The following is a 15,202-nucleotide window of genomic DNA, read 5'->3' as shown; positions in this document are numbered from 1 at the left end:
GTGTTGGCATCGCTGTTTTTCGTGTACCAATTACAGTGTTGTAAGACAATGTTTTATGCAAATTACACTGAGTTTCAGAGAGCAATCTACACAATAATTAAAGCCGGCATGTAATTGAAGTTGCGACAGTCTTTTATTCCATATTGTGACGTATCTTCGAGTTAAACATTGGACTTGATTTTGTCCATTGGGAATTGATTGGATGGTTGTGGTTTGCTATTGGTCGATCTCATGTGTGACAGGTTGGCCCGCCCTCACGCTAGTAAACATGTCATCAGAGAAGAAATATTGGTGCAAGAGGGAGGGGAAGTTATTTTGATTACAAAGGTACATGAATTTTAAAACAAATAATGAGTTGGACAGATAAATCGTTAAAAGTAAATACTGCAATTTTCCATAAAAATAAATAAGAATTGACCATTTTGGAGACTTCAATAGTACCTGTCCCAAAAAAAAAAAAAAGTTTGTGTCTGCCATACTGAAGTTTAGACTCGTTTTTGCTTTTGTCCGTGTTCCAGTGTTTAGATCTTCTCTGCTTCTGTGGCTGTACAGGTACTGATTCTCCAATTGTCTCCACTGGTAAATCATGAATAAGTGTAGATGGGTTAACACCGAATTACCGTAATTACCAGATTTCAAGCGGTCACTTTCTCGTAGAACTCGTTATTACAACTTGTAAACGGAATTTTCTGAGAGCTCCAACTTGTACCTCATGACCGCTTCAGATTCATTTTGCTATAGAAACCCATAATTTCGAGTCCGAGGACGTGAACTGCTCCGAGTAGAATGTCAAAGGTCGTCATCTAGTAATTACGGTAATTACAACGTGTGTGAATGCAGCATATGCTTTGTTGGCTGCATTCGAAATAGCATATTTCCTTGCTACAATAATCCCCAATCCTATTCTTGGAGATCTAACTTCCTGAAAAGTTTAGCTCCACCCCTGATCAAACACAACTGAACCAGCTAAATAAGAACTTCAGAAGCACTTGATAATTACAGGTGTGTTGGAACTGAACTCGGCAGGAAGGTAGATCTCCAGCAACACATTTGGACAGTACTTCCAAATTCACAGTACTCATAAAAGAGTAGGCAAAAAGAACCCGGATGTCCTACTTCCGACGAGATTCTGAAATGCACATATGATGGACACTACTATCCCATGAGGCCACGGGAGAGGAGTTGTGAATGGCAGTGAAGCGGCGCAGCTGACACTGGTAGGTCACATGATAATGACAACATGGCAAATGTATTACATTCATACTACACATATTTCATACAGAACGTACATTTTTTGTGCTTGCAAAATAAGTACTTATTCAAAATAAGGAACTACTCAAGAGAGTAAGCGTTTTCAGATGCAACAACTGCCTAATTTTCACTCTTCACATCACCGAACAACACTTTGCTACTAGCATATCTACAGAGGTGGCAGCCAATAAACGTAAGGAATCTCTGAGACATTTAGAGAAACATCACCGGTCACGTCACTTCAAAATGGTGAAATACGTTGAGGGGAGAGACCTGCAACATATTTAAAACACTTTATCTCCTAATATGTAAAACCTTTTAAATCAGCACCAAACTACTAAATACACCTTTAAGAAACAGTGGACATGTTTGAAAAGCCTTTTAATTGAATTCTGAGCTGACTTGATTTGAGCATAAACCACAGACGGTTACATCTCTGGCACAGCCTATTTAGTAAATCAAAAGCACCCGTCCATCTAACAAAAAAGAATAACACAAAATAGCCTAAACTAACATATATGCCTGCATGATTTCAGATTATGACTCTCACTCACTCTATACAGTATCAACATGTGAATCATTCTTAATGTCCCTGGACAAGACATGAAATGATAGTAACGATTAACAGGCTTGTAAGAAAAACAAGAGTCCAACAGTCCACTGTAACATCTCTGGGTGTTGCTGAGATATATACAGTATGTGTTGTCTATTAATGATAAAAGATGGTTCGAGGCTGATTTCATGCCAAACAAACTAGTAAGACGGGTTATTTTGGTCACCTACCGTGGAAAACATAACACCTGGTATGGGAATTTTTATGCTCTTTATAAAAAATTACACCAATATTGTATGCAATTTTGTTCCCTCCAATAATAGCATCACAGTCTTTAAACCCAAAGTCAAATAAACACTGTCTCTGGGCCCCTCCTGATTCAGGAAATACAGACCCAATAATGCTCATTATAGGATAGAGGCATGAAAGTCCTTCTAAAAGGAGAGGCAAAAGAAAAGGCACATTTCAGTCCTGTGCGTCTGTCTCTCTGATGAGGTCACAGGGTCATGTGCTTCTCAGGTGCCTGTTTATGGGCCAGGTAGAGGAAGAGGATGCTGGAGAGAGCGCTGACCAGGAAGATGACGTCAAACCAGCGGTGGTAGAAGTTAAACTGCAGTTCTCCCAGTACCTCAGTCACTATAGTGCGGTACTCTAAAGGCATGCTCATCCGCATCAGGAGCACCGACGACACAAAATACATGCCCTACAAATAGACAGCAGAGAGAGAGAGTGAGATGCCACACCACTTTGTGTATAGTAAGGATTTACAATACTAACAGTTGGGAATCAAAAACAGTTGCACTTTTCAACAATACTGGAACCAAAAGTTGTTATGACTTTTGACTCTTTTAATAGTTCTTGAACATATATTGGTAAATTAATTTAGAATTGGAACCAGGAATGTTTCTTTATGATTCCTTTCACAATATATGGGAGACTATATTAGTTTCTATCAGTCATATATTTTTTTCATGAGATAATATTGATTATAACATAATATTAGACTATTTTCAATTTGCATATACATAATATATGCACATATATATACACTACCGTTCAAAAGTTTGGGGTCGGTACGATTTTAAATACTTTTAAAAGAATTCTCTTCTGCTAACCATGGCTGCGCTTATTTGATTAAAAATACAACAAAAATCAGTTATAGTATTAAATATTATTCCAGTGTAAATCAGCTGTTTTCTGTGTGAATATATAGTAAAGTGTAATTTATTCCTGTGATCAAAGCTGAATTTTCAGCATCACCAGTGTCAGTGTCTTCAGTGTCAAATGATCCTTCACAAATCAGTATAATATGAGGATTTGATGCTCAAGAAACATTTATTATTATTATCAATGTTGAAACAGTTGTTGGTCTGTCAGTTGTACAGTTTTTTTTTTTTTTTTAGGATTCTTTGATGAATAGGAAGTTCAAAAGACTTTTGTAACATTATAAATGTCTTTACTGTCACTTTTGATCAAATTAATTATTCCTTGATAAATAAAAGTATTGATTTCTTTCCTCCAAAAAATAAAAATACAATTCTCACTGACCCCAAACTTTTGAACGGTAGTGTATATATATATATATATATATATATAATTAAATCAGTTATCTATTATTTCTGCTGCACACTGAACTGTTTTTACACTTCCAGAGTCAGTACCGTAAAAATGTTATGTTTTTGAAAGAAATCTTTTATGCTCGCCAAAGCTGCATTTATTTGATAAAAAATACAGTGAAAAACTGCAATATTGTAAAATATTACATTTTTTTTTTCTATTGGAATATATTTACAAATATAATTTATTTCTGTGTTGGCAAAGCTAAATTTTCAGAATCATTACTCCAGTCTTCGGTCACATGATCCTTTAGACTAATATACTGATTTGCTGCTCAAGAAACATTTCTTATTATTATCAATGTTGAAAACAGCTGTGCTGCTTAATATTTTTGTGGAAACTGTAAAACTTTTTTTTTTTTTTATGAATATAACGTTCAACAGAACAGCATTTATTTGAAACCGAAATCATTCGAAACACAAATTTTTTTTTTTTTAAAGATATTGACATTTTTGTTCAAGATTATTTGATAAATAGAAAGTTCAAAAGAAAAGCATTTATTTTAAATATAAATCTTGTGAAACATTGCAAATGTCTTCACTGTCACTTCTTATTAATTTAATATAAATTTTGTGGATATATATATATACACACACTCACCTAAAGGATTATTAGGAACACCATACTAATACTGTGTTTGACACCCTTTCGCCTTCAGAACTGCCTTCATTCTACGTGGCATTGATTCAACAAGGTGCTGAAAGCATTCTTTAGAAATGTTGGCCCATATTGATAGGATAGCATCTTGCAGTTGATGGAGATTTGTGGGATGCACATCCAGGGCACGAAGCTCCCGTTCCACCACATCCCAAAGATGCTCTATTGGGTTGAGATCTGGTGACTGTGGGGGCCATTTTAGTACAGTGAACTCATTGTCATGTTCAAGAAACCAATTTGAAATGATTCGAGCTTTGTGACATGGTGCATTATCCTGCTGGAAGTAGCCATCAGAGGATGGGTACATGGTGGCCATAAAGAGATGGACATGGTCAGAAACAATGCTCAGTTAGGCCATGGCATTTAAACGATGCCCAATTGGCACTAAGGGGCCTAAAGTGTGCCAAGAAAACATCCACCACACCATTACACCACCACCACCAGCCTGCACAGTGGTAACAAGGCATGATGGATCCATGTTCTCATTCTGTTTACACCAAATTCTGACTCTATTCGAGACTCATCAGACCAGGCAACATTTTTCCAGTCTTCAACTGTCCAATTTTGGTGAGCTCTTGCAAATTGTAGCCTCTTTTTCCTATTTGTAGTGGAGATGAGTGGTACCCGGTGGGGTCTTCTGCTGTTGTAGTCCATCCGCCTCAAGGTTGTGCGTGTTGTGGCTTCACAAATGCTTTGCTGCATACCTCGGTTGTAACGAGTGGTTATTTCAGTCAAAGTTGCTCTTCTATCAGGTTGAATCAGTCGGCCAATTCTCCTCTGACCTCTAGCATCAACAAGGCATTTTCGCCCACAGGACTGCCGCATACTGGATGTTTTTCCCTTTTCACACCATTCTTTGTAAACCCTAGAAATGGTTTAACGTGAAAATCCCAGTAACTGAGCAGATTGTGAAATACTCAGACCGGCCCGTCTGGCACCAACAACCATGCCACGCTCAAAATTGCTTAAATCACCTTTCTTTCCCATTCTGACATTCAGTTTGGAGTTCAGGAGATTGTCTTGACCAGGACCACACCCCTAAATGCATTGAAGCAACTGCCATGTGATTGGTTGATTAGATAATTGCATTAATGAGAAATTGAACAGGTGTTCCTAATAATCCTTTAGGTGAGTGTATATATTAGTGATCGACCGATGTATCGGTTTACCGATATTTTTCCCGATATTTAAGCATTTTCCCATAATCGGGTATCGGTTTTGTAATATCGGATTCGCCGATTAATGGCGCTATCTTGTGGCCGTTTTGAGAATTCCGCCATTGCAGCCCGCGTCTGAGGAGATCAGTCAACAACAACTCTGTGCACAGGTAAGTATATGTTCTACTTGCTTTGCTTTAATTATTGAACTTTATTTAACATAACAGACATGCAGAAATGAGATTTGAGACATAAATGCCTGATATAGTTTATTTATGCAGCTTGGTTCTAAAAAATTCAGACGAACTCATGGAGTCACGTAGCGTAATCCGTCATGTCCTGCCCCAATAAAGACGTAACTTTACATGAATTAAATAAAACAGACATGAATGAGTGCATGTTGAAAATAAAAGCGCTGAATTTAATTCTCTATCTGTTGTATTTGCTCACCATTAGTCTCGGAAAAAAAGTTCGTTCATATTGCTGAGCACTCACTGGGTTGATGATCAGGAATGTTGAAGCACGGCCACTGAATGAAACTTTTGACAAGATTATCTTGTTTAAACACCCTAGATTAGGCTATATGATCATTTACTACATAGCAATTATTTCGCTAATTCACATCTAAATATACCGCTTTGTGGAAATTAATTATTTATTATCTGCACGCGCGATCGCGGTTGAGTAGCCTAAGTTATAGTTCTGTGTAAATGCATAGATAAACAGCACTTTGTCAGAAAGCATTTCATGATCTAGACCGACAAAAATATTATTAATTATTTAATAACATACGAGTTGGAAAATGAAATGATGTATATGCTGTTTTGTTTGTTACTTTCCTGACAATGTTATAGCTAATGTTATTCAGTGAATCAATATTACCCAGTGAATTATTCCTCATTCTTTAAACCTATTAAACGGCACATAAACCTTCTAAAACTGTTTAAAATGAATTACATTTCTGCAAAGGTGATATGACTCCCCTGTCAATTATTTTCTCCATATGAAAACATTAGACTTTTAAAATTTATTTTGCCTATTGTTAACATTGTTGCTGCTGATGCTTATAAATTATATGTATAATTTAGATATAAATTATATAATGCAAAAATAAAGTTACACTACTAAAATAGCTATGCAAAAAAAAAAAAAAACAGGTAATTTAGATTTTTTCCCCCCAATATGTTAGAATAATTTTTGTGCTTTATTTTTTACCTCAAAGCTTTTATTTTTAAACAAAGACACTTGTAACAGTGCACTTTATTTTATGGACTTTTATTTTTTTGTATGCAAGGAGGGAGTGATTGTTATAAATAAAATGGTTTGTCCAGTTCATTTGTGTTGTAATAATTGTGTCAAAAACAGAAGTATAACAATAAATAAATATCGGTTCTGCATATCGGTTATCGGGCACATAAACATGCAAATAATCGGTATCGGTATCGGTTATAAAAATCAATATCGGTCGATCACTAGTATATATATATATATATAACAATTTTCAATGACTGTAATGTATAAATAATTATCAGTATTGGCCAAACTTCCGCTGATGTATGAATGTGTCTTAAATTAACAAAAGTTGTCCTCCTAAAATGGTGCAGTTATTTCTGGTCTATTTTATATTATGTCTCACCATGATCTGAGCCAAGACGAGCACAATGACATTGGAGGACTTGCTGCTGGAGATGGCATAGAAAAACTGTGAACAAAAGAAAGAGATTACCCAAAACTGCTTTTTATGAGCTTTGAACATCATTAATGCTTCTCAGAAACTGAATTCGGCCAATACCATGTTGCAGTTGCTCAAGGATATAATCTTCCCCCTTTACACCGGCTGAACCAACACGCCTACGCAGATGTAATACGTGACTGTTTTCCCTTAAGTGATAAGACTGAATGAGAAAAAGAACAAAAAAAACATGTTCATCCTTCATTACCTTGGTGAGTGTGATTAAAAGGCCTCGTATGGACGTGACTATGATGATTCCCACCAGGATAAAGGAAATGTGCTGAGACCAGAACTTGACCTGTGGGAAAACAGAGGTTTAAGTTCTTCTGCACATAAATTAAGAGGCTTTATCCATTAGAAAAGGGATGAGCAGCATTTGCGCTTAGCAGTAAAAAGCGAGAGTGAAGCCGGACCAAGATTACATGTTTAAGAGGCTGAATCATTACCTTCTCATGGGGAAAGATTAAACGTCATTTAACAGGCTGGGGAACAATTAACTGCCAACCAAAGCAGTAAATGTCAGCTGACACAGCACACACAATCACAGCCTGCATATACAACCGCAGTCATGAGTATAAAGTCTATTAGGGTGGATACTAGTACACAGCGATTATGTATATGAGTGTGGAATAACAAATGTAATCATTTACTATCATTAAAAAAAGTAAACAAACAACTGGTGTGGTAATTTGTCCTGCTGTGACAATGCGATCTGATCTGTCTGATCAGTTTTATATATTGGCCAATAGGAGGCAGAGAAGCACAAGAAGATGAAGAGACATTAAAAATGTAAAAGTTAAGGGATGATTTATGCACCTCTAGCATCACCAAACGTTATCCTTGAAAAAAAAAAAACATACACTAGCATTCAAAAGTTTTGTGTCAGTAAGATTTAAAAATGTAAAAAGTTATTAAGGATGCATTAAATTGTTTAAAAGTGTCATTTATAATGTTACAAAAGATTTCTAATTTAAATAAATGCTGTTCTTTTGAACTGAAAAAAAAAAATTGCCTCACCATATCCACAAAAAGTTTAAGCACAACTGTGTTCAACATTGATAGTAATAAGACATTTAAGAAATGTTTCTTGAGCAGCAAATCAGCATATTAGAATTATTTCAAATATGGCTGCTGAAAATTCAGCTTTAACATCACAGGAATACAATACATTTGAATTTATATTTGAATAGGAAACAGTTGTTTTTAAATTGAAATGATATTACACAATATTATTGTTTTACTGTATGTTTCATCAAATAAATCCAGCCTTGGTGAGCTTGAGAGACTTTCAAAACATAAAAAAAATTATCTAACCAACTCCTTCGCAATCCAATGCGGAGTAACAAAATTTGAGCAAAAGTAGAGAAAGATAAAATTAAGACTCAGTCTAATGGAGATTTAGTTAGCCAAAATATATAAAGCAGTTTAAGTTAATGGTGATAATAACGTACATCAAACTGAATTCCGAGGTAGTTGACTGTGATCTCGATTCCTCTTGTCACCGGGTCAGTCTTCCCAACACGGTCAAACACTATGTTTATAGTGGCCTACGAAGAACACATTACATCACTGATTGAGATTCATTCTCACAAAACTCTATAGTACATGCCAAACATAACATGAGGAAACAATTCTTACCATGAATATTTTCCACACACAGTAGATGGAGAAGAAATACCCCAAGAAGTTGAAGTATTTCCCTTGAAATGTTTTTGAGTATTCTATCCGTTCCTTGGGATACAGGGACATAAGACTGTTCATGTAGTGCTTTTAATATTTATTTTTATTTATATAAAGGGCTCCCACATATTTCGACCAACATTTTTTTAATTACTGGATATTTTAAAGCCAATCATGACTAAAAAATACTTTATTCAATTTAATTAAGTTGTTTATCCATTTATTTTTATGATTTGGTTCATTTCCATGCCTGTTCCATTTTAAAAGACTAAAACAAATCATTTCAAATCATAAGGTTGCGCTACAAATAATCCTTATCCATCAGTTTGACTGAATGAGCTGTAAAATTTCCTTCACGTTCTCATGTTCAGATTTGTCCTTTTAATGTTCCATGGTTGTGGGTTGAGTAGAATAATGTCATCTCATTGTATCCAGTCTTTGAAAATGCTTATTGCGTTCATAGAGTGAGCCTTTCGCTGATTGTTTACAGTTTAACGGAAGTTGCTCCCATAATTTGTGCAAAGCGTCATGGGGCGTAGGAGGGTGGATAGAAGGTGGATAGAAATAAATCTTAGGCACTGCATTTCATTTGATAAGTACCTTGGTGGCCTGCAGGTCCACGGTCTCCAGAAAAAGCTGTCGACTGAGTTCCTCCAGAGCATCCACTTCCTGCTGGATCAGGGAAAGATCTGCAGTGCCAGAGTTAAGAAACATCCCTCAGAGGAACCACAAGTCATAGCAAACTAACTTTCAGCCAGTGGTCCTAAACCGCTGCATCACAAACCAAAAAATGGGTGCTCTCGGTGTCGGAAGCAACAAATACTGTAATACAACATGAAGTGGAAGAAAATACAATCCTGACAACATTAAATTAAGATTTATTGTGGAAGCTTGTTTCTGATTCGGAATAAAATGATTAAAAAATATATACTTTATATCACAAAAAGGAGTTTATATTTCTCTCAATTCTGAGAGAAAAAAAAGTCAGAATTGCAAGACGTAAACTTACAATTGCAAGAAAAGAGTCAGAATTGTAAAATAAAAAGTTGCAATTACCTCTTTAATTCCATGTTGGAAACAAGTCTTAATAGTTTATAGCCAATTTGAATTCAAAAATATGAATACATTTCAATGTTTGACTTGTTTGCTTTTGTGATAACTAAAAATGTATATTGCAAAACCAGTTGAGATTGAGATACATGGTTTTTAGCCAGCAGGTTAACCAGTCTATTTAACATGCACATGCGCGCGCGCGCGCACACACACACACACACACACGGTTGTGTTTCCATGTTTTATGGGGACTTTACATAGACATAATGATTTTTATACTGTACAAACTGTATATTCTATCTCCTTACATCTCCAAAAAACATCACTTGTGATTTATAAGCTGTTTTCCTCATGGGGACTAAAGAATGTCCCCACAAGGACAAGGATTTCGGATATTGCCATATTTGTGGGGACATTTTGTCCCCATAATGGTTTACCAGACACACAAATATATTTTACTGCCCATTAATGCTTTAAAGTAAATTGTTGACGCAGTCCTCTAGGAGTGAACAGGGGTTAAGCGCTTTGCACAGACACTTAGAGCACAATGATGATTAATATACATGATCTCAGAAATGCTCTCCAGTTGCTGGGTCACTCCTAAGTGAGACAGAGGAAGGCCTGTAACTTAGGAACACTAGTATTAGCCTGCTGCCTCAAATAAACGGGGTCATTAAGGATACTCTCACTGCCTGATGGTGAGGAGGTCACACTCTTTATCATCCCCCAAAATCCTGTCTGTTTATTCTGCTCCTCTCCACGCTGGTACATCTGCCTTCTTACCATGGCAATCCTACAAAGAGGCATTAAAAACTTATTAAAAAGAAAAATCTTATTCTGTTATGATAAAACGAATTGAATACAAAACTTATGTTCTTAACTGATTTACTTTTTTTAATGTTCATATAACATCCATATGTGTTGGGTCAGTAGGACTTTTTTTTTTGTAAGAAATAAATATTTTTCTTCAGGGTTCAGGTGATCAAAAGTGACAGTAATAAAGTTACAAAAGATTTATATTTCAAATTAATACCATTCTTTTGAAATTTCTGTTCATCAAAGAATCTTGAAATGTATCACGGGTTCCACAAAATATTAAGCAGCACAACTGTTTTCAACATTGATAATAATATTAAATGTTTCTTGAGCATCAAATCATCATATTAGAATGATTTCTGAAGGATCATATGACACTGAAGACTGGAGTAATGATGCTGGAAATTACATTTTGCCATCACATGAATAAATTACAGTTTTAAAATATATTTATATATAAAAAACGTTATTTTGATTAAATAACTGCAGCTTTGGGGAGCATAAGAAACATTTTAAAAAAATTGTACAACCCCAAACTTTTGAACAGTAATAGCCTATGTTGTGGGTGAGTAATGATGAGAGTATTTTCATTTTTAGGGTGGACTGATTGGATCACTCTATTTATATCGCTTACCTTTTCTTTTTACTGACAATCATGTCCATAGTCTGGAGCAGTCTTCTCTCCAGGGCCAGGATATCACTGTCCGTCACATTTCTGAGCAAACAAACCAAACAAATATCTATTATAAAAAATATAAATACAAAGTTATTTTGTGTGTCTGAGAGCAAAGTTACCTCAGGAAATAAGACATGTATGTATAAGGACAGTTTACAGCACCAAAGCCAGACAGAAGAGCCATCAGTGTGACCCCAATGACCCCCACACGACTGATCAGCTGCTCTATGGACAGAATGCCTGAGAACACAAGAAAGAGATACACATCTACATATTGAGATGGAAAACATAATTTATATTATTAATATATTTACTTTCTTAATGCACACTTAATGTGCATGATTAACTGGTTCCCATTATTCCAAATTAAACAAATAGTTGTTCACATAATCTACTAAAAACTGTTCATATACCAATCAATTCTGTTGTTTTTTTCTTATTATTTTCTTTTTTTAGTGTTTTTAGTGATTAATATTCATGAACCCAGCAGCTCATCCTTAGTGTGGTTTATATTGTTATTAGTAGTAGAATTCGTAGTAGTATTTTTATCTTATGATTATTATAGTTAGTTTTTTTTCATTTCAAACGCGTAATAGATTTGAATTATTATTGTGTAATTATTATTGTGTGATGTTTTTCAGTACAGTTGCACTATTTAAACATTATCTGCACCTTTACAGAAGAAACAGATATCTGCAACTTTTCCATTTCTGCAAGGGCTAGCGTTTGGATTTTTACCGTTTTTTTTTTATTTTTATTTTTTTATTATTATTTAATGTAATTGGTAAATTATAGGAGCGTATTTGATGATGGGTACGTTTTACTGTAGATGTTTCTGAGGCTCTCAAGAATGCATGCAGCTATCACTTGTACTGGTACTATATTTATATCGTCATTGATATAATGATCGCAATAAATACCAGAAAATATTGTGATATAGGTTTAAGTCCTTATCGCCCGTCCCTACCGCATAATTGGGCTTGAACGGTTAAAAACACATACTTAAGTGTCAAAATGCCCATCTTTTTAAGCACCCTCGTAAACACGATAATTTATGTAGTAAGTGAACGTGAACAGTTGAGAAAGAAACATGTGTAACAGTATATTGGATCTACGCATTTGGTCTTAAAGTGACAAGAACAGTGCCTACCATGTTTTGGACTAAGAATAGGGAAAGGATCGCCCAGTTTCCAGAAGAAATACATGAAAGTGAACCAGACCACGCATGAAAAAAGCAACCTTTGTCTATGCACTGTAAGAGAGAAGAAAGCAACATGTGCGGTGCATGAGCAAACTTTGAGCAAATGGAAAAGTTAAGGAATACTGTATAAAGTGAGAACTGAATTTACTTACATAAACGTATATTACTGACCACAAAGTAGCCAATGTAGAAAGGCACCACAAATATTAGAACTAGTAATATTACATACAAATTCAGCTTCCAATGGAAATACCTGGACCTGTTTGGAAACAACCAGCATGTGATCATCTGATCTAAAGTTCTCATCAATGATGATTTCATCAAGTAAATCATGAATACTTACGTGCTGCTTAATGCACCAAGAATCTCAAAGATAATGAGCTCAAACATAGTGCAAGAAAAGGCAAATGTGACAGAGAACACCACCTGCACAACATATTGTCGAACCTGATGAAGAATTGAGAAAGATCACTTGAATGAGAAATACTGAAAGGCCAGTCAACAAAACTGGGTTAAATATACACTTTTATGCACAGTACCTCATAATCTTTAAACAACTGCCGCATGAAAAACAGCCACCCGAACCCGAAAAACAGCACCTGTGTGTAGAAAACTATGTTAGCTGGAGCATTTAATACATTCTTCAAGCTTTTCTATGTGGAACATTATATATTGTAATACAGTCAGCAACCAAAAACCAAACAGCTTCAAAAGTACTTAACTAATGAGCAGATTGTTTGGCCAGAGGATTGGAGAAAATTGTATATTAGGCTAATAATGGAGAAGATCCACACACATAAAGCTCAAAATCAAGTTTAAAATTTTTTTTTTTATTATTATTATAAACTATTTAAAATATCGCTGTGTTTTGTTCAAATGTAAAAGCAAATACATTCCTATGAATATATTGTTATACTAGACATACGGACACAGTCAGCCAGACATATTTTAAAGCATTTGTTTACATAATTTAAATTTAATTGAATCCATTAAAACTTGGTAACGTGTTGTTCATTGTACACTGTATAAAACAATAAAGACATGTTGTTAGCATTGTTCGTGTTAATATGCACTTAATAATGTCAGAGAGGACTTACCTGAGAAGTGAACATAATCACGGAATCTACGAAGAAAGACATGGCGTAGCATGTGGTACCAAGTTAATACACAGAAAATGGCAAACGCACTATCAGCTCATAATGTTACACTTCTCGGTTAATACAGAGAAACAAATATTGAACAGAACAAGTGTCTGACCAAGCTGTCAAGCTGCTGACGTCATGACATGACACACAGGTTTTCCGGCGCACGGTAATGTCATCATCGATTGTTTCGTAATGTGTTCACTAGAGGGCGTCACCACCTCAGAAATGTAGAAAGCACAACCCGGAGCAAACAGACGACACATAAGCTACATCATAAACGCTGTTATGATAGATAGATAGATAGATAGATAGATAGATAGATAGATAGATAGATAGATAGATAGATAGATAGATAGATAGATAGATAGATAGATAGATAGATAGATAGATAGATAGATAGATAGATAGATAGATAGATAGATAGATAGATTTTTTACAAAGAGAGAGAGAGATCATGCTGCTCTTGTGTTAAGAGGAAAGTCTCATCAGACTGAAGCAATATGGAACAGAGAACATGGGTGTCTTGGCTAAATCACATCCTGTGAAAAGCTGTCACCACGCAGCAGTCCCAATGGCCCATTCAGCCTGTGGTGTCATTTTCATAACATATAACGTCACTTACATCATTTGAAGTTATTTTTTCCTTTGCTTTATTCATTTTAGTTAAATGTCAAAATGCAATCAAATTGTATTTTGCATATTGTCTGACCTTTATGGTAATAATTATAAATTTCACCCACAAAAAAGGAACAATTACAAATAGGATCATGTTATAAAGAGCAACAATATTAAACAATGATCAGATGGAGACTTTAGATTTTTGGGATGCAGAATTTTCATGTCTCCTTAAAAAAGTTTCAGAAGGGATCTATACAGTTGTAGCAAAAATGTCCTCTGAAGGCAATTTGAAGTGAACCCAAGTGCAGATTTTATTTAGCATGGGAAAACCCAGACAACTTCCGGCAAATTTAGATTTGCTCTAAAGTTAGTCTGGCAAAGAGCTCATTCAAACCCATTTCCAATCCGTCGAAATCGAGGCACCAATCAGAAACGTTGGGGCGGGCTTTACATGATGACGACAGCGCTGGGATTTTGAAGCAGATTTTGTAGCCTACATTACAAAGATGGATGCCGCCGTCGAACATCACTCGTTCGAATCAGCTATCGCGTCTGTTTTAAGCGATTTGAACGTTTCCTTTTTGTTAAAAACCGAGCAAAGAACAACACTCGGAGATTCTCCGCCACTCTGCATACGTCATCTCCTTCATCGCTCTGATTGGTTTTAGGTCTATCCGCGACGTCCGTTGGTGACGCCCCTCTGGAAATGATTTGTCTATGACGCTTTGCCAGACCATAACTCAGTTACAACTGAGAATGGTCTGGTTTTAACCAGGCTAGCTTTTATTTACAAAGCTTGAACAAATCCAAATAAATAAAAAAACAAGAGGGTGGCATGGCATGGCATGACTTGAATCTAAACCTGAACCTGAATATAAACATGAACTAAACCACGAGAAACCAACAGCAAGTTAAATAAAGTTATAAGGAACAATGGTAACATAAGGGCTGTTTATACACAAATACTAATGACTAACAAGAAACACCTGAAAACAATAAACCAAGAGCATGACACATAAAACAAGGGAACTGATCAGAACATGACA

The 15,202-nt window shown here is 35.5% G+C and overlaps 1 protein-coding gene and 1 long non-coding RNA gene across 2 annotated transcripts; both read right to left on the bottom strand.

Moving 5' to 3' along the window:
• Positions 1-114: 114 nt before the first annotated feature.
• On the bottom strand, positions 115-2,123 carry LOC130085829 (uncharacterized). Its single transcript, XR_008807180.1, has 2 exons — positions 1,383-2,123; positions 115-441 (listed from the first exon to the last, which is right to left on the bottom strand). It is a non-coding gene; the product is annotated as an uncharacterized LOC130085829 (long non-coding RNA).
• Positions 2,124-2,128: 5 nt separating this feature from the next.
• Positions 2,129-13,647, bottom strand: si:ch73-390b10.2 (Golgi pH regulator). The gene is made up of 14 exons (XM_056251789.1): positions 13,491-13,647; positions 12,933-12,992; positions 12,737-12,840; positions 12,546-12,652; positions 12,343-12,444; positions 11,312-11,432; positions 11,151-11,231; positions 10,384-10,493; positions 9,248-9,336; positions 8,606-8,698; positions 8,419-8,514; positions 7,176-7,265; positions 6,872-6,937; positions 2,129-2,507 (listed from the first exon to the last, which is right to left on the bottom strand). Exons 1-14 carry the CDS (start codon positions 13,530-13,532, stop codon positions 2,301-2,303), a joined length of 1,368 nt encoding a protein of 455 aa, XP_056107764.1. The 5' UTR covers positions 13,533-13,647; the 3' UTR covers positions 2,129-2,300.
• Between the last annotated feature and the right edge of the window lie 1,555 nt (positions 13,648-15,202).

The sequence above is a fragment of the Rhinichthys klamathensis genome, unplaced genomic scaffold (genome assembly GCF_029890125.1).
Source record: "Rhinichthys klamathensis goyatoka isolate OS25496 unplaced genomic scaffold, OSU_Roscu_1.1 h1tg000090l_1, whole genome shotgun sequence".
In the NCBI taxonomy this organism is placed as follows: Eukaryota; Metazoa; Chordata; class Actinopteri; order Cypriniformes; family Leuciscidae; genus Rhinichthys; species Rhinichthys klamathensis.
This window is presented reverse-complemented; position numbering and strand designations above follow the sequence as displayed.